The 25,663-nt window shown below is 40.8% G+C and overlaps 1 protein-coding gene across 1 annotated transcript in view; it reads left to right on the top strand.

The window, feature by feature from the left end:
• Window positions 1-4,797: 4,797 nt before the first annotated feature.
• Window positions 4,798-25,663, top strand: part of csmd3b (CUB and Sushi multiple domains 3b) — a 554,192-nt gene continuing 533,326 nt past the window's right edge. Inside the window, exon 1 of the mRNA XM_036566609.1 lies at window positions 4,798-4,886. Coding sequence (XP_036422502.1) covers window positions 4,820-4,886 — 67 coding nt within the window. The 5' untranslated portion in view covers window positions 4,798-4,819. The remainder of the gene's footprint in view (window positions 4,887-25,663) is intronic.

The raw sequence follows: 25,663 nt of genomic DNA, 5'->3' as shown, positions 1-25,663 counted from the left end.
TTCTGTGGAAGGGTCTTTAAAGAACCACTTCTGTAAAAGGGTGAATGTGAAGAACATTTAAAAGTTTACATTTCATAGCTGTAGTTCTCAAACCCTGTGTGCTGCAAGTTAGGTTAGAGGAAACATGTGGACCGTCTGAGGGCCAGTGAACCGGTTCGAGAACCACTGGTTTAAAAAATAAAAACCTACGTATAATGTAAATGTTCTATGCTAATTTCAAGTGTTTACTTATACCATATGGCCAGCCAAGAACCATTTAGGAAGGTTTATTTTTAAGAGTGTAGGAAAAATCTTTCATTGGTGTAGAACCTTTACATTATGTGAAGGAATATTGTTATTTATTAAATAATGATATGACATTATCACTATTACCTTAAAAGATTCTTGATACCCACACGTCATTTACAAATGTAGATCTTTGATTTAAGTCCTTTAAGCAACCAAATGTGGTTTTACAAAGGCATTGTTCCAAAGAGCATATTTTGATACCTTTATTTTTTAAGGTTGTATAGAAGAGATAGATGCAATTAGCTGAAAAAAGAGAAAATGACCATTAAAATGCCATAGGTAACTGAATATATAAGTGCTGATGGCACTATAATGTTGGCCCCATTGCACAGAATCACATATAAATGTCGTAGTGCTGAAGTAATATCACTAAGGGTAATAACCTGCTCTAAAATTTTAAAGTTACCAATGACTGGCAAATTATGAATATCAATTTCAGTTGTATATGAATGTCTATAAAAGGTAGACCCACATATGCCCTTGTGCTTAATCACATTAACTTCTTGTGATGTTCAGGAGACCCTGCATTTTAACTGGGTAGGCTAGAATTGAAAAGAAGAGGGAAACTGGTCATATCAACTTAAAAACATAGGAGAAGTATGCAGATTTAGTGAGCTACAATCTCTCTCTCTCTCTCTCTCTCTCTCTCTCTCTCTCTCTCTCTCTCTCAGAGAGTTAAACATGCAAAGGTCACATGCTGATGACTGCATTTGACATACTGCCCTTTGCTTTCACATGAGTATGGAACTGGACAGCAAATATATGGATGAAAAAGACCACTTGCACTCTTGTGTAAATAACGTGACATGCAAATAAAAGGCAAATATGGATTTTCCAGCATAACATTTGTGCTTGTACCACAAATATGACATATGACCAAAAAAATGGACTTTATCATTTCTGTGGAGAAACTCAGAATGGAAGTCATAATGACCTCAGTATGTTTGAGCGCAGAGTTTGTTAGTGTCATGCTGTAGTTCTACCTCTAAATAAACATTCTAAATGGTTGCCCGCAGGGCTAACTGTGTAGTGTCCACTCTAATGCAACAGTATGCCACAGCTAGCAGAAGAAGAGCAGCAGTTAGCCTGCTAAACATAGAATGAAAGAAAGAAATTATTCTACTGTTTGACTAAGCACCCAATTAATGCCTTTGAGAGTTTGTTGCGCAGGCTGGGGATCTCTGAGCACTGACAGAGTTCACAACATGAAGCAAGAAGTGGTAGAAGTGACACCTTGATGTCGACATTTAAAAAACAGCATCACTTTTCAACAGACTGAGAGGTACACATTTAAAAATAAAGATTCTTAAATGGTTCTTTTCTTGTATGGTTGTAAGACAAACATTTAACTGGAATAGAACCTTTTTATTACATGACGTTTTTTTAAACTTTGAAAAGGTTCTTTACACCTCATTTAAAGGTTCTTTACTCTCATTTACAAAATTTTTTCTTTAACCTCTTAAATGGCCAGGGTCCACTAGCAGGCCCAAAGTTTTATTACACACTTCTCAGCCAGTTTGTATGGAAGTCCCTGTAGTTACTGAATAAAAAGCCTTAGTATGTAATATGCCTGGGATTTTAAGGGGCTAAAAATCATCCATTGAAAGGTTTTTAGGGAATCAAAAGTGTTTCCTCTGTGAAATCATTTCAGATAACCCTATTTATTTCCATGAAGTACCTTCATTTTAAGTGCCTGCAATGACAGCAGTGTGGCTCTAACTGTAGAAGAACTGTAGAAGAAGCCATATGGTGGTAATTACAGAACTGTACAAGAGCCCACCGAGGCTGAGAACTACCTGCAATGAAAGCAGTGGAGTGGTAACTGTAAAAGGACTGTACAGGAACCTCTATGGCCATAGGCTACCTGTAATAAGGGCAGTTTGGTGGTAGCTGTAGAAGAACCCACTGTGACTGAGTTACCTGCAGTGAGAACAGTATGGTAGTAATTGTAGAAGAACTGTGGAAGAATCTATTGTGCCACCACACTGCCATCATCTACTACAATGGTAATAGTGTGGTGGTAACTGTAGAACTGTAGAAGATGCCAATGAGATTGAGAGATACCTGCAGTGAAAGAAATGGAGTGGTAACTGTAGTAGAAATGTAGAAGAACCACTGTGGCTGAGGGCAGTGTTGTGGTAACTGCAGAACTGTAGAAGATCCCACTATGATTGAGAGGTACCTGCAATGAGGGCAGTGTGGTTGTAACTGCAGAATTGTAAAAGATCCCAGTGTGACTGAGAGATGCCTTCAATGAGGGCAGTGTAGCAGTAACTGCAGAACTGTAGAAGATCCCGCTATGACTGAAAGATACCTGCAATGAGGGCAGTGTGATGCTAACTGTAATAGAACTGTAGAAGAACCTCTGTGGCTGAGGGCTACCTGCAGTGAGGGCAGTGTGGTGGTACCTACAGAATGGTAGAAGAGCCCACCAAGGCTGAGAACTACCTGCAGTAAAAGCAGTGGAATGGTAACTGTAATAGGACTGTACAGGAACCTCTATGGCGGAAGGCTACCTGTAATAAGAGCAGTATGGTGGTAACTGTAGAACTGTAGAAGAACCCACTGTGACTGAGTTACCTGTAATGAGGGCATTGTGATGGTAACTGTTGAAGAACTGTAGAAGAACCCATATGCGATGACAGCAGTGTGGTTGTATCTGTGCAAGAACTGTAAAAGAACCTACTGTGGCTGAGAACTACCTGCAATGAGGGCAGTGTGGTGGTACCTGCAGAACTGCAGAACTGTAGAAGATCCCACTATGATTGAGAGGTACTTGCAATTAGAGCAGTGTGTCGGTGACTGTAGAAATGTAGAAGAACCCATTGTGGCTAGGAGCTATCTGCAATGAGAGCAGTGTATTGGTAACTGTACTAGAACTGTAGAAGAATCACTGTTGCTGAGGGCTACCTGCAATGAGGACGGTGTGGTGGTAAATACAGAACAGTAGAAGAGCCCACCGAGGCTGAGAACTACCTGCAATGAAAGCAGTAGAGTGGTAAGTGTGGTAGAACTGTAGAGGAACCACTATGGCTGAAGGCTACCTGTAATAGAAACAGTGTGGTGGTAACTGTAGAAAAGCCCACTGTGACTGAAAGCTATCTGCAACGAGAGCAACGTGGTGGTAACTGCATAAAGTCGAAGGCTTCAGCACCTTGGAAAGCTCCACGCTGTCAAACCCAGTGGAGGCAGAAATGATGATATAGCAGCGCTCATCAGAGTCATAATGCAAATATAATGTAGGCCTACATCAACTGGTAAACATGAGTTGGTAAATACGGATTGTCAGTAAGAAAAAATGAGTTCCTAGAGGGGGGTTTGAGATTCTTTGGGGGAATAGCCTGCGTTCCTTGTGTGGAGAATTATTGTGTATTCCAGATATGAGTCTCGTTAGATTACGTTGCTGCAGGTGGTCCGTTTGTAGCGTTTGTTCAATCTGTATGCCAACAGTGCACGTAGCGTATGATGGTGTGTCAGAGAGAGAGAGAGAGAGAGAGAGAGGGAGAGAGAGAGAGAGAGAGAGAGATTCCGTACTTTAAGGGGAACATTTGACGGGTATTTAGCCTGTAGATGGCAGGAGCGTCCTGCAGTGCAGCCTTCAGTCCCAGCGAAAAAAAAAAGAAAAAGAAAAAAAGAGATTTGCTTGAAAAGTTCCCTAAGACTCTTAACATTTTACTGCATCTAATTCTGCATGAGGAGGAATAAGCCAGTGCAAAACGAAGAAAGTTGGAGATTAACATGTTCAGATTCTCTCAACCAGAATGGCACCACGGAAACATCGCCAGTCCCTGACAGAGAGTCCTACAGCCTCAGCAGGAGCCCAGCAAACCAGTTCATTCCCACCACTTCCCTTTCTGTAATAAGGCAGAGTCCGCCTCCAAAACCTAGTCCTGATGTCATCACTCGACTCCGGGCTTTACAGTTAATCATCTGCAGTCATGACGTCCATCCAGTGATCAGTGAACACAGAGGCTTTTTTAAACCACCAAACGGAGAAGGAGCAAACCTTGATTCACACCTTTGACGAGGCCTAAAATAAATGTAGTTCTAAACAGCGATTTGTTTATTTATTTGTGTTTATTTGTTTGTTTGTGAATGTGTCCGAAGACCAGCACACCCATAATAGGTTATTTACCTATTTGTTAGCGTTTAACTGATTTCTATTTTTACTTTACCTTTTGTCCCTCGCGCCCAAAACGGACCCATTTTCGATTCTAAATAAATAAATAAAGCCGGACGTTGGCGGGTGAGCGTGCCCCAATACTCCTCCTCCTCCTCCTGCTCCTGCTCCTGCCCCTCGTCTGCTCCTCAGATGGTTGAGTCCTCGCTGAGGTTGCCGCGCCTCCCGAGCGCCCGCGCTTCACTCGGAGCCGTGAGCGCGCGCCGAGCACAACCGCTGCACGAGAGCATGAGAGCGCACGCCGTCGCCGCCGCCGCCGCGGGACGCCGCGCCACAGTGACGGACGGCCCGAGCCTTTCCGCGAGGGGATGGATTAAATGCGCCCGAGTGGACGTCCGCCGAGCCGAGAGCATGAGGATTAAAAACGGAGTTACGCTCGGGAGTCTCGTGTTTTTCATGCTGGTCACGTGCGCGCGCGGTGAGTACGAAGAAAAAAACAAAAAAGAATGTTTGGGCTCGTTTATGTGGCTCCGCTCTTTGGTTTACCTGTTTGGAGAGCGGGGTGATTTTGTGTGTGTGCGGGAGTGTGTGTGTGTGTGTGTGTGTGTGTGTGTGTGTGGCAGGAGGAGGACGGGAGGCTCGATGCGGCGGGCACCGAGAGAGCGCGAACGATGCAGGATGCTCGATCCGTTGTTGCCGCTAAAAGCCTGAGCTGTGAGGGAGGAACAGACTGTGCGGTCTAATGCAGAGGAATATTCCCTCCTTTTTCCCCCCCGAGGGTGCTACCGAGCAGTCTGAGAGCGCGCGCCGGTCATTACCGCACACTGCTCCGAAATAGAGCGAGAATGTAAGCAGGTGCAGATGTAGAGGGAAAAACGCGCAGCCGTGAAAACCCTCTTCCATTCCCAACCCCGCGCTTTAAGGGGCTGTTATTAACGCTGTAGGCGGACGAGCCGCAAGGTGAACAGGGGGAAGCATCAGCCAGGCTCAGATCGGCTTCATTTACAGCTCACGGCGCCAGAACTCTTTTTCCCAATAGCACGTCTAGATCTCGACGCGCGCCTTTCATCGCCGCTGCGCCTCTGCACGGCGCTGCTGGTGTGCGGGGGGATTTAGGCAGATTGAACTGTTGCGCTCTTTTAACGCGCACGTGAAGCCATGAAACACTTGTCCAGATCTGACCAAAGCTGGTCAGATCTAAATAAGTCTGAGTCGTGTATTTAACGCAGGCCCGGCAGAAGCGGGAGACCTCAGAAGTGTGAGCCTCGCCAGAACAGGGGATTAAGGAGCTCCTTTAGAAGTTGTCCGCACCGTTCAGCTACAGAGCCGGTGCGTGTCTAAGCTGGTCAGGTGTGTGAGGGGATGAGCGGGGTGGGGTGGAGGCGAGGCGATGCCCGGGGGCAGCAGAACTACAGAACTACAAGATCATCATCATCTGAGTCATTACTATGCGCTATTAAATTTAGCATCCCAGCTTTCACAGTTGTAAGCCAACTGGTGGGTAAGAATAGAGTCTGCGTCATCAAAAACGCACATAGGCGTACCAATTGACCAATGTGCGTATATGTATATATATATATATATATATATATATATTTATATATATATATATATATATATAGATAGATAGATAGATATGGATATGTAGATATATAGATATATAGGCTTAGCTGTGGGGAAATATGGATGTTATGGAGGGTGAAGCTGTGGTTCTGACTGCCTGATATCACGTCGCGTGGTGGCAGTGTGAAGATCCCAAGGATAATTAATGCCATCCAGTCTTAACGTAGCCTGCGTGTGTGTGTGTCGGTGTGGCAGAGAGAGAGAGAGATAGAGAGAGAGAGAGAGAGCAGCCCTGCACTTTAATGGAATCTCCTCACAACCATTACCTCGTATATTGTTGATTATGGAGAGCAGCATGATGCTAATGAAATGATCCAATTTAACATCAATCCATTCTGCTGAGACTTTACTAAAGAACGAGCCTGGAGAGGCACAGCAACCTGTCTGTTTTCGATATCCCTCGAAAACCCAACCAAACAGCACGGTTTCAGTTGTGAGGGTGTGCAGATGCAACTGCGTCGTGCATTATGCTTTAAATCTTCTTGAAAACAGCTTGAATCTGGGAAGCTGGGATTCAGCTTGATTAACTGTAATGCCCAGAAAGAAGTATTTTCACAACAAGCCTTTTCATTATTGGGTCACATTTCTAGCTCTTTATACTAAAGGCAAGTTAGCCCAAAGACACAGGTGGTTCTTCTTCTCTGTGGCCTCTCTACATTGACTAACACTCCATTAACGAAGAGGAATGCCTACTATGTACGTCAAGACACTTTTCATCCCTTAATAACATCCAATCTTAGTCATCATAGTCAACTCTGATGTTCATGTCGACCTTGTGCTCTCAGTGTCTTCACATGGTCCATCCGTCTCAGCTGTCGCTCGATGAGCATTGAGCTTATGTGCCCAGCGAAGGACATCATTTCAAATCCCGTATGGTTGACCTCTTGCTGTAACCCATAGAGGGAGCTTCCATGCTCTGTAATTCTAGTATGCTCTTACTCACCACAGATTTAGAGGCAGTTTTTTCCATCTGCCCCCATAATCTCTTCTGTTACAAGCCAAATGCTAAGGCTGACCCCAGATCAGCAGCTAGGGGCGGAATGTGTCTACACCATGTTGAGCATACGGGCCCACTGAGAAGGAGCCCCAAGGGGACAGATTAATAGAAGGGAAGAAGGATCGTGTTTGGGATCAGTGCTTTGTCCTATGGGCGTATGATCCTGCACATTAGTGTGTGTGTGTGTGTGTGCGTGCTACTTTTTCCTCTTTGCCTCAAAGAAGGCTTTCAATCTCCATGAGCCAAGCTGGCTGTTGGAGCCAGGTGCAGAGCAGGGCTATTAGAGTCCCCAGATGTCTGCAGTCAAATAGATTTCAGGGGCTGCTGCTACTGGGAGGTTTGTACACTGGAGTGTGCGAGTCACAAGCAAGCATGTTTGTGGATATGAGGGCACAAGCAAGGCACTCGGGAGCTCTTGCATGAATTTTCAGTGGCTGCGTATAGGCACGAGTGTGGTTCTGCGTGTCTGTGTGTGCGTGTGTGTATATATGTGTGTCCCTTCATTTATACATTTTCCATTCAAAGCAGCCATTGAGAACAAGTTATTCATTTTCCAGCGTGAGAAAAAAGTAGAAAACATATATTTAACAGAAAATTAAACCGAAGCCTCAACAACTAAATATAATAACACATTTGTCAGTATTTAACGTGCACAGCTTTGCTTTTATCATAGCTTTCGTTCTTTTCAGGAGACTTATGTTTAGTTTTTCAGATAAATCTGCAGACAAATGTTTAGGGAAAGTTCAGTCTTAGAAATTGCTTGCATTCTCTGCTTCTTGAGATGTGAACTAATCCTGAACACATTCAGTGATGCTGAGGTCTGGACTCTGGGGTGGCCAGTCCATTGTTCTCAAAACAGCAGCTGCTTCTTTGTTTGATTTTCTCATTAGCAGCTTCTTGACATCTACACATCCTTTCAGACACAAATCATTGACTTCTCACCGTGAAGGTTGGACAGGAACATCTGTGGATTTTGTCAGATGTGAAGCAAGAACTGAGCTTGATTTTCTCCTCTCTCTCAAAGATGAAAGGTTTAAGTACTGTTTATCTGAGAGTGACAGTTTTGGTGGTCTACCAGGTCTTACACAGTTATTTAAGAGTCTCACTATCTCTGTGTCTTCTTTTCATCACTTTTTAAACACCAACTCCTGTTTCATTTCCTTTTAATTTTTGCTGTATTTATGCAAGTGGATAAGAAACAAATAAAGGGTGGTCTCTGACATTTGCATAGTACTATTGTGGGTTCCATTCAGTGCGCAAGTGTTTAGCATTTTCTATCGATTGACAAATGGCATGCTTCAGTTAGACCGGAATTAGGTCTGGTGGGAAATTGAACACTCCCAACCAAATGAACCTAATTACCCCACACCTTCCCTTCCAGTGTCCCTCGCGAGTGCGACGTAAAGCCTTAGAAATATTGCTTCTGAAGAATACATGTGAAGGAGGACAGTAGAAGACCTTTCTCTGCCATAGAACTGGTCTTGTTGAGTTCCAGCTGCAACCACATAAACATGCATCACCTCTTCACCCTTCGCGAGCAAAATCGATCAGAGTACGAACGATACTCTCTAGATAGCAGGGCCTTGCATGAATGCTCTGTGCTCTGTGGCTCGCTAGCTATACATCACTAACGGTTTTGGCTGGTTGCGAGGTCAGAATCATTAGAGCTTCTCTGGAATCAAGTCTCTCCATTATAGCATTTCCTCAAGACCACAGAATTATGTATGGATCTAAATGAAGTTACTGACGTGGGTATCAGAAGACAGTTGCCCTTGATGTGTCAGATGTTTTAACCAGCTGAGTTTTAGGCTTACTAGACTTTTACTTTCTACAGATATATTCATCAACGTTACATTATGCATGGACAAAGGTTCATTCTAAGGTTGTTGTTTTTTTTTACATCACATGCTGTGATTTTTCTGTGTCTAAAATGCTATGTATTACATTTCCAACCCATATTGCAAACAAGGTATTCAAAAAGGCTGTCCAGAAACAAATTATTTATGACTAGGCACAAATGGAGCAAATTGTAATGGGTTTAACTGCAAAGCATGATGAGGACGCACTGCTGTCTGACCATGTAGCTATTTTCAGAAACCACCCTCGCAGCACCTTCACGAAAGCATTATATCCTTGTCTACCCTGACATATCTTCCGTCTACATGTTTTTAATCATTCTGTCTTCAGGGACATCACCTGCTGCCCCTAAATACCGCTTCTCTGTTGCAGTGATGGAGAAGGCCGTGGAATATATCTTCAAGACTGACAGATTCATATTCAACATTGTGATTAAAGAGGGAGAGTCACTTACAGGCTGTTCCCATGGGTTTCATTAGGATACTGTGTAACACTTGTCAACAAGTATTCATGTTGTTAACTGTGCAAAGCCAGTCTAGCAGCCAACCAACAAAGAGACACATCTCAATTATGCTAAACCAGAATGAGGTTTGAATGAGGAATGTAGATTTCTATTGACATATTTAGATGTGAAGCTAATTGTGAAGCAAAACCAAATTTAAAATATTCTGCATTATTCAATCATTGAGATGTCTGAGTGGTCTGATGTGAAATAGCAGTAAATATGGTGTTCATTGGGCTCTATTGCGCTTTACAGTGCTCTATATGTACCTCTCTATCATTAATGCATTAAAAAAAATACTAAAACAATGTCTCAGGCATCAGACAGCATACCACTTCATGCAATAGCTTTCTATGAGTTAGCTTCAAACACTTTGAACATCTGGCTCCTCTCACCCTGAATGATTTTGTATACATCTTAACTATTTAATTATGCAGAAATTTAGGATGAGTTTCAGCAACCTATGGTTCAAATTGCAACAAAAATGCCTGTGGTGTTTGTCCTAGCTTTCCTCATCTACTTGCTTCTGAATGATGCATCTCTTGTGTTGTCTTGTGCTGCAGTATCATTTGTGTTGAATTGAGCATTAAAGATCACTTTGAAAGTGGTGATATTGTGGTGTCAGCAAAGAAGAAGATGCGAGAAACGTTGTGCTTTAAAGGTGAATGCTGTTTGACTGAAAAGGCAGTAAATGAGAGATGCTGTGCAGCTCTACTGAAATAGCCAAGATAGCTGGCAGGTCACTTCTAGCCATACACTTTGACCTGATGGTCACCACTAACACTGCACTGACTACTCCACTGCCCAGCACAGAATAGCACCAACAACACTTATGCACCTCTTCAACTGAGGAACAACTAATTTACAGTAAAAGTCTCTCCTACACGGTGCTTCGCATGGCCGCTCTGCATGGCCACACGAGCCAGTTTTTTTCAGTATATTTCTGCTGTAATGTTATTAAACATAGATCATAAAAAAGAGAAAAAACATCAAATTATAATTTCAGTTTGACTTAATTATTTATGTGCAACAAACAAACAGAGCAAGACTGCAAGAGGCACGTGGATCAGTCAGACAAAAGGTCTGTGAGATAAGCCAATAACTAATGTTAAAAATCTGTCAGAATAGTATCCAATATGTAAATAAATGAATGGTAGGCCACTGATTTTTTTAGTCCAACAGAATGTTAGAAATGAGAACAATGGGTAAGAAGTTCAATATGAGTGTAAGGCAGGATTACAACACCCATAAGCAGGTTAGGAGTTCGTGCAGGATTTGGCAGCCATAAAGCTAATTACAAATCAAGACAGGAGTTCTAGAGGGATGTGATGATGGACTGTTCATTAAAATCTCTGGGGCATCCACATGAGGGTTTTTCATTACAGCAGGAGGTTAAATGGCACCCGGAATCAAGCACGTCCATGATAAGTAGAAAAATCTTAACAAAATAAATTCTGTAATAAAAGCAAAGGGACTTTTAGTGGACTTGAATGACGTCGAGTCAGTTTGTAAGACGAAATACCTTTGTTATTTACAAAAAATATCAACATGTTCTTCATTTTAGTGGTTTGCATTAGCTTTAAAGTTATGTAAGTCTGTGACTTGTGTAAGTCTGCACTAAAAAAAGTTTTGCTGTGAGTGTTCTTTACTGAATGTGTACAATGGTTCACATTACATCCTTCCAATTACTGTTGAATTTTTGTTAATGTAAAGTGTATTATTCAGATACACAAAGTACACATTTGAATTATATTTCATTACAAAGAGCACATTTCATTACAAAGAGAGAATAATAACCCTTTTCAATTGGAATTAGTGCAGCACACTGTGAAATGTATTTATAGTTTTTGATTGCATTTTTTTTTATGTGGACCTACTGGTTCTTTTTGTCCAGCTTCTCAAAACTCAGAGAAACAAAGTATTATGATGAATATTTTGCATTCAGAAAATATCTTGAAGTATCATGATATTCTATTTTTGTCATATAACCCACCCAAAGTTGATATATGAAGATTTTTTTATTTTTGACTGTCTATTGGACCATTTTTATGAAATGTTCACACAATGTAAAGGACAGCTGACATTTTGAGGTATTATAGAAATATTTTAAAAAATACACTAAAAATATGTTTTTATAAGACAGCCAAGACATGTTTGGTCAAATTATTCACTCTTACAGTGTAAGAGCTGCAAGGTCATCCTCATGCTTCTCATGAACTGGCGAAGGTGAAAGGCTTCTGAAGTGCTTTATGACAGCTGTGTTGGAAATGTCATCTGATTGGGGACCTCTGTGTGTTGGTAGGATCAGGTGCAAGAGCATAGAGCTGTCTCTTCCCACAATTCATTCACACCCTTACCTGTCATGAGCGAGTAGCCCACTCTTCAATCCCATACCGAGGTTTCGTGACCTCTCATTTCAGCAGCACTGCAAAACAAGGAAACCATGTTTATTTAACTAGTTTCTGGGCAGTGTGCTGCCACAGCAATCAGTGCCATGTAGGCAGCTACCACAGGATTGAAACCGATACTGTGAAGCGGCTGTAATAGCATTGTCTTGTAACTTTTATGGTTTTCGGAATAGGTTACTGTCTTTTTGCAGAACAGTATTGCAAGTCTGTGAGGACAAAGGCTTGCATAAACATCATCAGATGGAGTCTGCAGCTAGATTTGCCATGTTTTAGGCTGTACTAGTCATTCTGATGTCTTGTATCCAGTCTTTTGACTATGTATAAATGATGTTCAAACATGTTGAGGGTGTGTGAGTCTGGATGTTCTGTACATCAGCGGACTACGCTATTTTTAGCAGATTCTTGGCAGACGTCCTAGACTTGCTCGACCTAGACCTTTGTCCTCTCCAGAATGCCCATGACCCTTTTTACACTGGGCCAGTGTTGGCTCATGAGTGCCAGCTTTTCTGGGTCACCAACTCTGGGTGGAGACATGACACAAGGCCTCTTCTGAAGAGCAGCAACCAGAGACGGAGAGGACGTCATCCCTTGCAGGCTACCAGTGGAGCATCATGGCATAGATTCACAGGGGAAAGGTCCCAGAGGCAGTCATTGGCCTTTCACCTTGAAGAAATCATTGGAAAGTAGCTTGAGCATTGGCTCACTTTTCTCACTTCATGTTTTCTGCTCCATTGTTGTGGACTGAGAAACATTTAGCACAGTCAGTGATATATCTTGGCCCTTACTGTTTCACAAGGGAGCCTTGTTTGCCGTCTCTGCTCATGCTGGGCCGCTCGGTGAAGGGGGGAAAGCAGTTGTCAGAGCAATCTGGACTCTCTTAAATCGGGTCTGTCTCATACCGTGTGTCTTTGCCAATTTTTAGAAAGCTCATTTACTCTCATCTCCTGACAGCTCCTCCCATCAAGCCTTGTTTTCCCTTCATAGATGACAGAAGTAAATGATATCTCTTTGGGACATTGTTCCAGACATAGCTGAAGCTTAGTTATGGACTAAATTTGCTAATGCGGATTTTCCATCCAATATCCTTTCTTGATCCAAGAGTAAGTCTCAATGGATGTCTGGAAAACCTGGAAATTTGAGTCTGGCTATAAAAGTGACAACAGAGCTGTAGCCGTGATGTCTCTGTACAGCCTATAGGGAGCAGCAAATGGAAAAAACCTGACTGAGGTACCTGTTGTCAGCCAGCGGCCACAGCTGGGCAGAGCTCTGGACAAGACTGGCCCCTAACCTTCTGCTCCTGGGTTTCTTGTTGCAACAGTGACCACAGCTGCTTACCCTATGGTCATATTGAATCATGCCATAAATTAATCAGGCCAAGTTTTCAGTGTCAAGGGAAAGGTTAGCCTATTGTTTTCCACCTTTATGGTAAATTAAAAGGAAATTCCATCACACTTTCATAATTTCTGCATAATTCCGTCATTGAGAGTGACAGGAGTGGTTTGATGTGAAATGGCAACACATATATAACCTATTTATTTGCTATCTAAGATGATCAGTGAATTTTCTGAGCTTTTATATGTAATGCTGATAGTCTTGCAACACCCTGCATTTGACTGTCCTCTATTAGTGGATTTTAAAAATATGTTTTAGGCCAAAACCTTGTGAAAACAATCATAAAACAATGTCTCAAGCATCAAGCAGCATATTCATAACCATTTCATAAAATAATATTCTGTGAGGTAGCTTTTAGAGGCATTATATAGTTCAGATGTCCAAAGCTATGAACAATTCTGACTGAATTTTCTAGAGAATAGAATATTTCATATCAAATGACTTTATTTACATCTTAAATATTTTATTACACAGAAATGATACAAAATTAGTGGGATTCCTCTTTAATGTGGGAGATAAGCAATTGTAACATGGCCAGGTTTCCCACTACAAATATCATTGCCTCTTCTGATCATTACCAAAGTTACTGTTTTTTTGCAATACAATACTGCAGATCTGTGAGGACAAATGCTTGCTTAAACATATTCATGAGTATGCAGTCAGATTCACCATATAGTGTACCATGTAAAAACTGTCTTTGACTGTGAAAGTTATGTTCATGCTGGTCATGTAGTTGTGTGGTTGGCAGAGTTGGGCAAAACTTTGAAAAAGTAGTGATATCTGAATACTGAATACATGCTCCTAAATGTATTCAGTAACATATTCCATTACAGTACATGGAAAGGTATCGTATTCAGAATACATTTGGATACATCTTGATACATTTTACTTAATTCACACTGCTCCTTGCAGTTAATGGTTAGCAGTTTTCTTCTCGAAATTCTTCTCAACTTTTTTTTCTTTTTCATCGTCTGCTTCAGTTCACTGCTGCTTCCACAATCCCCCGAGCAGCAGCCCACTACACCGATGCTGAGCAAAAACATGTTCCCTACTGAGGGGATTGTTCAGTTCAGTCATCCCTCAAAAGAGCTCAGTAACATTGAGATAAATATCTGATCATCACATTGATTTATCAGTCCACACAGGCTTTAGCAGGAACTTCAGTGTTTGTAAATAAACTGTTGAAGTCCTCTTTAGAATTTGTCTAATGAGGACATTTGCTGACCTTGATCTGAAGGAGGGAAGGGAGAAACTTCACTAAATGTTGATTAAATTGATATTAATTGAGTAAAAAAATGTTTTATAGAGTTTAACTTTTAGATATTTAAACATGCATCGGGTCAGTTTGACCTGGGAACATAAATGCTGTTCCTTACAGTTGAACAGGAAGGTTAAAGAAAGTATACTGTAGCTGTCAGGACAAAATCTCACATCTCTAAAAAGATAACAGGAGAAGAAAAAAGCCTTCTTAAATTTGAATGGGAGTTAATGGAACCAACATTTACACACATATATATATATATATATATATATATATATATATATATATATATATGTGTGTGTGTGTGTGTGTGTGTGTATACATTTCAGTTTAGGATAAGTACTCTAAAGATATTCACCAAATGTAAAAAGTAACCTTATTCTGCATACTGTCTTGACAAAATGACTTAGACTGAATGCACAGACTTAATTCCTGTATTCTAAATACATATTCCCAATACTTGTATCCCATTACATCCCAAGCATGGTGGTTGGTTGCTGCAGTGGTTTTATAAATATATCATGTGATGCAATCATCAAACAGTGTTCTTAGCATGTCTGTTTGATCATCACATAGCTATTTTGATTGAGGTTCACTGCATGTTTCAGATAATTGTGTTGGGGAGTATATTCTAAATATCAGGTTTTCAATTGTGGGCATAAGAGGTTTAAATGGGGTTTCATTTATTTTCAAATTTGTATTATTCCATCCATCTATGTCCATCCACTAGCCAGAAGAAAAGTAAAAATACAAGAAAGTACAGGGAATGTGTCATTATCATCATTGCTGGCATGTTGTTGAATGAGCTAAAACAAAGAATGTGTAGATTTTCTCTGTTGACTGCTTAGTACCTCTTAATTAAGATCTACTTCACAGAGTAAGAACTTGTTGTTGTTTGTCCATTGAACCAGTCTTCTCATGGTCTCACTATATCTGCTTTGTTTTCTACATTATTATCTAAGCTACCGTTAACCATCAACACTGAACATTAGCATTAACATGGCAGTGTCCTTCCTAATAAAGCTGTTTAAACACATTTCTTTAAAAAATGAAAATTCAATTTCGTATCTATATTTCTTCCCTGGAATATTTAACCATACACTGCAATTCAAAATGGCACAGAGCAGCAGTGTTTTGCCACATGAGCTAGCTTTGGTTTATGGGGCTATGCTGAAGGCAGAAGGGTAATGCGATCTTATGTGGCCTTTTAAAATATTACATTGGAAGAACGGTGGCATTTTATGGTCTGCATGGTTGTGAGAGACTTGGCTGCATGCCCCCATAAAATATGAACAACTTGAGGCAAAGATAACTTTGCCTGCATATTGTATTACCTAGAGAGCTACAAATCTGATTAGATTCAATTTAATGGCAACATTTTGGAACCACTACTATCCTTTCCCATGGCCCTCCAGCATGTAGGCTGCCAGCTTAAAAGGCTTCATGAGGCGTCCTGCACATTGATGTATTGCAGCACTGCTTAACTAATATTCCCAGCACTGTTGTGACATTAGTATAAGCTGAAAAACATTCGCCATTGATGGATGCACTGAGTGGGTGTTCACTGGCAGACAAGTTTTTAGACTGTGTTTGAGGAATACATCAGAAGACAAATATTCAAATTGAAAAATTTTCCATATAGATTTTATTGTGTTCGTATTTTTCTCATGCATTCATGTGTTTTGCGATAAATGCAGGCAGAATGTGTCTGACCTGTGCCCCCAGGCAAAACAATCCCAAGCCTTGCAAATGGGAGAGAACAGGTTGGGCTGTGATTGCAAGCGAAACAGCAGGGGTCTAGAATTTTAAACTCGCTCTGCTTCTGCAGCTACCAGAATCCCTCCTCCTAGAATGCATTTGACTCCACAGAATTTATTCTGCTTCGAACCATCAATAGCCGTCAGAGCAGCGGGAAAGGCTGAGCTACTGCTGTGTTAGGTAATGTGATAAACCCCACTTGGGGGGAGAAGGGGGACGGTAGAGAAAAGTAAACAAGGAAAACTCTGGTCCCCTGATATGTGTCACAGATACAGTACTGGAAAAGTATAAAGAGGAACAAGCGTGGGCCACCTCTGTTTATAAAAAAAGACAACGATACATGTTGCTTTTCATGTGTGGGAAGTTGCAAATCCCTCTAATTACTGAGAGAACATCTGACATTTTTCAAAAGTCCCAAAGGTTTGCCTGGAATAATTGCCTGGTGTCGCTGCATCGTGGTAAGGGGATCTGCTGATATTAGTTTTCATGAAAATAGATAAACTTCGTCTTTAGGTGAGAAGCCCAGAGGTCACTTCGTCTACGTGTTTTTTGCCGAGTTGACCTTCCAGGACATTTGGCATTTCTCTAAATTGCTCTGCTGATAATTCTGATAATTAGGAATCAAAACCGCAGTTATTCCAGTTTCTAAATGGTGCCTGGGCTAATCAGCTTTTCATAGTAATGCAGTTTAGAGAGAGGCAGAGGCGCAGGCCCTTAAAGCCCTATACGAGAGCTGCGATCATTTACCACAGAGGCCACAGTCACGACTATGCATAGAGCTCTGTAATAATTTGATTTGTCAAAGAGAGGGAGTGGATGGCATCTGTGACTTCATTAAGACTGGCTTCTAAATGTCTGTCTCTGAGTGGCAGACTGTGGTCATTTTTATGTCCCTGCTTCTAACTGACCTTTTAGCATTGGACAAAACGTATGTGTAATATGATTCACTGGTTACTTTTAGTTGCATGTTTACGACCCTTGCTTTTATATTTCCTTGTTGCGATGCCTTGTGTGGTTTTGTTGTATGTTGTTGTAGAATGTCCACAGCACATTATAACTGTAACTACATAATTACAGTTTATGTAATTCCTTCTTGCATAATAACACAGTTTTACATTGACATACTACGTCAGTACATGACAACTATTAAAGTCATAGAACACCATCAGCTTCATTGCTTAACTGAAACTTAATTGTACCAACTTATCCATAACATCTTTCACATCCACCCCCCAACACCCCCCCCCCCCTTACCTTGCCGTAGGACCAGTTACCTGCACTCTGATCTTATTCATTAAAAGAAAACAGAAAGGGAATGCAACTGAAAACCATATAAATTAATTCCTTTTACATAGGTTACATGTAGGCCCAATGTACTGTTTGTAAATCAGTAGGTTGCCCCAAAATGTAGCTATAACTACATAATTACATACCAGAGGTTGTTATGACAGCCTAAGGCCTGGTTATCTGTCTAAAGCATACTTTAATGTAAAGAGGTATAATGAGGCTCAATTTACCTTTGTCCATCTATGAATTGCTTAGTGATCGAGGTTAAAAAGACTGGAGACACTATAAACGTATTTCTAGCCTCCTTAGTTTTCATTGCTAAGTGGGACAGCTTGCTAACTGAGCAGGGAAGACAGCAAAATGCATGTGTCATTGCTATTGAGGAATATGACTTTCGTTTCGGCTCAACTACAGCCTAAAATGCTTACATATATGAGTTACAGATCGGTTAATGTGCTCCACACTTGCATGTGAGAATGTGATCTCAGATATTTTGACTGTGGAATAATTGTTAGTGCTAGATGGGCTGGTTTGGGTATTTCTATAACTGTTGATCTGTGATTGTCATGCACAGCAGTCTCTAGAGTTTACTCAGAATCATGCAATAAAGAAAAAACATCCAGTGAGCGGCAGTTCTGTTAATGGAAATGCCTTGTTTAAGAGGGAGTTCAAAGGATTAAGACCAGAGTAGATGGGGTACAACAGCATAAGACCACCATGGGTTCCTCTTCTCTTAGCCAAGAACAAAAAGATGAGACTGCAGTGGGACGAGGCTCACTAAAACTGGACAGTTGAAAACTGGAAAAATATATCCTGGTCTAGCGTATCTTAATTTCTGCTGAGGCACACAGATGTTAGGGTCAGAATTTGGTGCCAGCAGCATGAATTTATGGACCCAGTGTGACTTGTGTCAACAGTCCTGGCTAGTGGAGATGGTGTAATGGCATTGGCAATGTTTTCTTGGCACACTTTGGGCCCATTAATACCAATCAGTCATCACTTAAATGCCTATTGAGTATTGTTGCTGACCGTGTGCATCCCTTCATGGTACAGTACAGTGTTCCTAATAAAGTGCTCAGTGAGTAATTTTTTTTCATTCTATTATACAAAGTAATTTGATCAGGGTGGGTGGAGGGACCCCTGAATAGAAAGTCGCTTAGGGTCCCAAATCTTCAGAAATGGCACTGTTTATTAACCGGTAACAAAGACTGCAAATTAATGGAAGAGTTGGTGTTTTTTGCTCCTAGCAAAGTACCACTCATTTTCCTTTTTGGTGCTCCGTTTTGAGCCTCACTAAAGAAACCATGAGCTGGTCCCAGACCAAGAAAAATAGAGACCTGTCACATTCTTGTAAGTCTGTGTGTGTTGTGGCTTGGGGTAAAGCCTGGTGAGTATCAGAAATTACTCCAGCATTTAAACCCAAATGTCAGTCCTGCAGCGCCAGGACACTTAAGGCTGAATCATGCTGCTGTCTTCATTGAGCCCCCTTAACACAAATGTAATGTTGCATTCAGCGTTTCTGTGGGGATTTTCAAACCCCTGTTTAAATGTCAAGTGCTCCAGCTGGAGACGCATTGCTCTGCCCTCGGAGCTGTTGCCCTCTGCTCTCTCTGTCTCTCTCTCTATCTCTCTCTCTCACTTTCTCTCTCCCTCATCTCTCATCTCTCTTCCCTCCTTCAGATTTCTCCGCACTCCTCACGTGTCTGCTGTCTTTTGGCACATTAAAGCAGATGCTTACACCGAGTGCTTTTCAGACTCTTCCGGCTATTGATCCATGTTCTGCCTGTAAGGACTGTCATGCTGCATTGCCTTTGTGTCAGACGCCGCATGCCTTTTTGAACTTCCTTACCTTTAATTTGGCCCTTTAAATCAAACACTCCTGTTGTTCCAGATCGCATTAATTAGAAGAGTCAGCTGCAGGACAGGCAGAATGAAGCCTACCACAGCAGCATAGACTTTATCCTCCCCCTCCCCAGTGCCCTTTCACTGATACAGCTGTCTGAGCCATGTTATGGATTCACACCGCAATGGTTCACAAGCCGAAAGGCTCTTTTTGTTATGTTTGATTCAAAGTGTCATGTTTATTTCATAAGCCGCTATGAATCCATAATAGTCACACTGGGCCAATGACTAGCGACAAGTGATTTTGCTTTTATGATGTGCCAAATTTTCAGCTGACCCCTCGAGTGCGTATCTTAAGAGGCTGAGTGAGAAGTGATTCACGCTGCAGTCGGCATGTTGTGCAGGCATTCGGTCATGTAGCCGCACAGTTTTTGTGAGGAAGAGAATGAGCTGAATTTTTTCTCATCTATTTCTCATTGTGTGCTCCTGACATCAAATATTTCAATGAAACATGGATGTGCAACATGGTGGGACAGTAATCGCACCAAGAGTGATGCACAGTAACCTTAAGTCAGGTCTCACTTTTAGACGGGTCAATCAGCTTGGTGCACGCATTGGTATGTTGATGTGCTGGTAATATGATGCTGCTGTGTATGATTGCCCTCATTCAAAACAAACTGAATGTTTAAAGCTATGTCTGACTGGAAGGCCAGACAGATTCACAATTCAAAATGAAAGTGTTTGAAGTGAACATGCATGGAAATGTGTAGCAAACAGGAAATCTTGTATTGTAATATATAATTTGTACTATATGCCAAATGTCAAAAGACATTCATCAAAGTTGAGTGATAGTCCATATCAGATTTGTGAAACTGTCTAAACAAGTCATGATTTTTAGCACTTATGTATCAGTTTCAGATGCAAAACCATTATCATTTGCAAACAGCACGCCTAGATTTAACTATACTGCAATAATTCATGCACGTGAATAAATAAAACCAAAGTAATCAGCAGCCTCATGTTCCATTGGAAAAAAATCCACCCGATCATGGAACTCTCTTTTCCGTGCTCACAGTCTTCTAGACATTGAAGTCTTCTGCCAAATCTACCCTGATTGCATGCCTGAAACTGTCTATTTATGCTTACTGTTAACTATACATCATACAAGAATTCCCATGTTTAAAACCAATATTATTAGCATTATTACCTTTTTATTTCCTCAATTACTGATATTGAAATGATTTTGAAGATCCACCCACAAAACAGGCATTTTTCAGGTTGCTAAAATATTATTCTCATATTAAATGCACTCTGACTAGATGTGAGTTTGATCATTCAGATACACTAAAGATGAAATCAGTAATTAATGAACCTGTTTATTACATTTGCATGCTCTCTTTTAGATTTGACCGTACACAGCTTTGATGAGCAAGGGTCAATGTTTGATGAAGGCAATGAAGTGCATATGAAAACCTCAAACCTTGAAGCACGCAGTGCCCACACTTAACCACTTAGTCGAAGTCACACCGAGCCACACCAATCTGCACAAAGATCTTATCAGAGAACCCATGTTGCATCCAAACAAAGTGGAACTGTGTGCGTGAAATCTATGGAGTTGGTCTTATCTGGAGTTCATTGGCACAGATGACCTTGCCTTTCAGACGAGGGGCGGCTAATTACACAGGCGTGCTCTGATGTCGGACACTGCCGTCTGGGCAGATAAGAGTTGTGTCTCCTCAGGGCTGGCCGATTAGGACCCAAAGCTGCCACCAGCGTGAGATTAGGACGCATTCGCTTAAACTCAACTTCCTCAAGAGCACAATCTCCCCCCCTAATGTATATGGAGGTACACTTAATCCTTTTATCAGTATTCAATTAGCAGACTGTCAATGAAGCCATGGATATAGTGGTCTTTGCTGGATGAGGCATTTATAAAGGATGTGAACTAGCTATGCACAATGAAGCTTTTGGGAAGGACTTGGGCAAGAAAATGGCATCACTAATAGGGCCTGTCTCACACTGACTTGATAAAATAATGCACTGAGTTGTCCTTTTATTGCCGATGAGTCCAGCTTTTCAAATCAAGGAATCACTGTGTGGAGATGAATTCCATTTAATGTGCTCAGACAATACATGGAATGTAAATGTTTCCACCTCTAGTGAGTGTTTGAACTATTTCCCCAGCATTTTCTTTCTTTTAGCAAGTCATATAAGGTTTATCCAGACTGTTATGGGGGGTTTGACGTCATACAGTCCAACTGTATGCAGATAATTCTAAAGTTTTTCTTTGCAGCTCTTATAGTCATTAGCAGGCTGATGATAGTCATCTTTCATGTCGTATTATTTAAGCCACTGCATTTTGTTGATTTAAGAGGCAGGACTCTAGGGGGGTGAGATATATATAGAAAAGTGAAGCTTGTTTTAATTAGTAGCTGTTTCTTTGACTTTATTGTTTTTGTTTTGCCTGAAAGGGAAGAAAACGATCGTGACACAATCCCACCCCGCTCCTCCTTCTCCACGTTAGGAGGCTGGTAACAGTCCTTCTGGGCTTCATCATTTTGACATGTTTGGAGACTTATCTGGTTAAGAGAGAAACTGTGTTTGCTAACCGTTTGACATGCCACAGCATGTGTTCATTGTGACAGTGCTTGTTACAAACTTTGCTGTCCCATCTTCCCTCAAGTACTCTGCACAATTTATGACAGCAATTTGAAGACATGGATCCCGGGCAGACGTCGACAGCTACAGATTTAAGACGTGCCTGTTGGACATTATGACTTTTTCAAACTGTCCTCCTTGCGATGGACAGTACATTTCAACAGGCCAAAAGTGGGTCAGGATGAAAGCTTGGTTTGACGCAGATGAATTCTGGCCCTTTTGAGTCAACTCTAGGACAAATTTGCCGTGCCAGTGCTACAGTGAGTTTGTGTACCAGCCATATTAAAATTCGATTAAGGGTATATTAATCTCACATAATTACTGTTGGTGGGGACAGAAATATGAAAATCAGTTTAAGCGTTACATTGAAGTTTTTCACTCGTTAATAGCCTGTTCATTTACAGATTTTCTTCTACATTTGCAGAGGAAAAACTGTATACAATCTCTGTAATCCCAGAACCTTTTTAAAACAATAACCTTATAAGAGAAGGAAAAAGCCTTCATTATGGAAGATATGTCAATGGAAAAAGAGTAATTTTGGACCATTTCTAAAACCCCATTAGTCATGAAATGCTTGTGTATTGTAAAGGGCAAATGACATTTTCAGATGCAAAAAAACAAGCAAGGTTTTGACAGGATGACGACAATTTTAAAAACAGCCAGTGTACCACCATAATTCTCTGTTTTTCCCCCAGTTCTTCACTTATTCTAGAGTCACTTCACACTTACTGCTTCTGTATTGTTCCCCCAGTTCCTTCAGAGTGCTCCTGCAGTGTTGTGATAAGCATTTCACTAGCTTTCCCTTCCACACTCCAAACCATTCTTCTCCGTTTTCTCCCAGAGGCTGTAGCGCGCTCAGGTCCTGTCAATACCTACAGCCAGTGTGTGTTTGTGTGTGTGTGTTCATATAGGTTTACATCAGCGTACACTCTTTAAAATAAGGCTTTTTCAAGGATTCTTTACCACACACAGTGGTTATACTGTGTATAGAGGCATGACAGTGCATATATCAATTTGAATGCTTTAATGATTCCCTACATTTAAGAATAGTTCTTTCTACCTCTGCCATCATCTATTGTGGAATTTTATTCAGATTCTAATTTCTGTACAGAAACAATAGACAGTGAAAACTCATTTTGCCAAATTTTTATTAGCAGATATATTGGACTGTAAATCCACATTGTGTGAGCTAAGTGAAACACAATAGCACATTTGTAGTACTTTCTATGAGCCAAAGTCACACTATAAATAACAGTATTTGCTCTATAATCGACCAAACTGGCATTTTAAATCCATAAATGGAAAATCAGTTGCCTTTTTAAATAAAATGAGTCAAATAAAGTGCTACATAAAAACTAACAGGCAACTGGCTGTTTAGCACACTGAGTCATACATAATTTCACTACATTACATAACATTTTACTATAGCTGTAACAGCAGCATAACATTTTACTATAGCTGTACAGGCCAAGTGCACTTCTTGGCTCACGTTATTTACATTATAAAATTGCATACCATACAAAAGTCTAGATTTGCTGTTTAAAAGTTTGGAATCGATCTTTTCAATAATATAAAGGTAATTATGTTGCAGACAGATGTATAAAATGATTTTAACATGCTCATCCTATGCAACTTTTCAGGTTTCACATAATTAGGACCCTTTGAAGCTATGAATAAAAATGAAGAAATATTAGATGTGTCCAGATTGATGAACAGAGCTGGAGATGTCTCTAAAATGTCTTGCAGGGCCAGGTGTAATTGTTATGACAATATACATCTAGGGACAACTTGTTAAATGTTTGGTGCTGGATTTTGTCACAAACAAGGGTACGCTGGTACGCTTTTTATTGTTCCAATAACATAACTGATCACACAAGCAAAACAAGCTAGTTAGCAAAACACTATTGTTAGCTAACAGACGTGACACACATGAGAAACATCTACATGCTTAATTGAAGTTTTTAGGGGACTTTTCTGCCATGCTAACTTAGTTAACATCCGTGGACAGTGTTGGACAGTGTTAACAAGCAGACCATTGAAACGAGGCATTGAATTGATTCAATTTCACAATGAGTTTGTTTCCACATTCATTTAGCCCCAAAATAAAAAGTTAATAAAATATTTCCAAATTGGAGATCAAGTCTCAAGATGAAAAATAATGTAACTTGATACACACACACACACACACACACACATTTTCTAAGCCGCTTATCTTTCTGGGTCGCGGGGGGGAGCTGGAGCCTATCCCAGCAGTCATTCAGAGGAAGGCAGGAAACACCCTGGACAGATTGCCAGTCCATCACAGGGCTGTAATTAGATAATTGTAGCATATTATTATCATTTTTGTAACTTGCAGAATTCATATAATTTTTGAAATATATAGAAATATATATCTACATATATTTTACAAATAATTACAGGAGGGGAAAAAGGTTCCTAACCTTTAATGTAAGTTCATTTTTTTCCAGCTAATTTTGGACTATTTGTATTAGTCTATTTTTCATTAATTTTTGACCCAACATAAAGGACAGCTGGTGTTTTCAAATCACATAAAAAATAACAAAACTATGGATGGAAGGATTTGTTCTGGAAATTGGCAATATAAAATAACAAAGTATATTACCATGGCAAGTGATTCCAAACTTTTCAACAGTAGTGTTGTTCTTTAAACAACCTTCTGAAAGGTTCTATAAAGCAAAAATAAGTTCCAGTATTGTTAAAAGTCTTAAAAGTCATAGAACCTCTTTTATTGCTAACTGGAACCCATTTTGCTAAGGTGACTTCTGAATCCAGTCTACTTTTGCTGACATATTAAGGGGAAAGTTGAAATCAAATGGTGCACTTCTTTATTCATGCAGGTTTTGTGTCTGCTGTCTGCATTTATTAAACGCTGCAGGTGGAAAGCATTGATGGCATACTGGAATCTTCTGCGTGAATAATGCAAGTGACACTGACACAAAATGGCTGGACGTGCAAGTCCTTATTATATAACTCTATTGTTGCTATGTACTACATGAAATAAAGGGATTTAAGAATGACTCGTATAAACTTCACTGCCGGAGCTGGTTTTTGATTTCTGTGGCACATTTTGTGGCCATGTGGTGCACCGCCCTAAAGACTTCTCCTCTCTAAACAAGTGAGTTGAGTTCTCTCTCCATTAGGGTCATATTCTCTTCAATCTCTGGCCTGTACTCACCCCTTCACTTGACTCTGTTTGGGATTGTGATTTAGAAAATGTCTGGAAAGTAAACACAGTCATTTACAGAGCCATGGGAGAATGGCATTAAATCATTTGTTTAAAGCAAACATGGAAAAGTCATTTATGTGTCATGTCCGATGTACGTCTGATGCTCAGTTAGAGCAGCGGGGGTCGACTAAGGGCATAGGGTCATTGTGTGAGAGTGCATGAAGGTTTTTTTTTTTTTGCAACGGAGAACTCTCATGTGAGTGAGCATGCATTAACGCTGCTCCGGTGAAGCATGTGCACCAGTGGAGACTGTACTGTATCAGAATGCGGACAATAAAGGTAGCTTAAGCTGCACGCTTTTTGGCACTGCATTAGAGCTCTTCCAGCCACACAAGCATGCAGGAGCCCATCGTCACTGGCTCGCCTTCAAAGTGAGCACAGGAATAGTGCCAGCCGGCTAGGAAACAGCACATCAGCACAAAC

Source organism: Colossoma macropomum, unplaced genomic scaffold (genome assembly GCF_904425465.1).
Source record: "Colossoma macropomum unplaced genomic scaffold, Colossoma_macropomum, whole genome shotgun sequence".
Taxonomy (NCBI): domain Eukaryota; kingdom Metazoa; phylum Chordata; class Actinopteri; order Characiformes; family Serrasalmidae; genus Colossoma; species Colossoma macropomum.
This window is presented reverse-complemented; position numbering and strand designations above follow the sequence as displayed.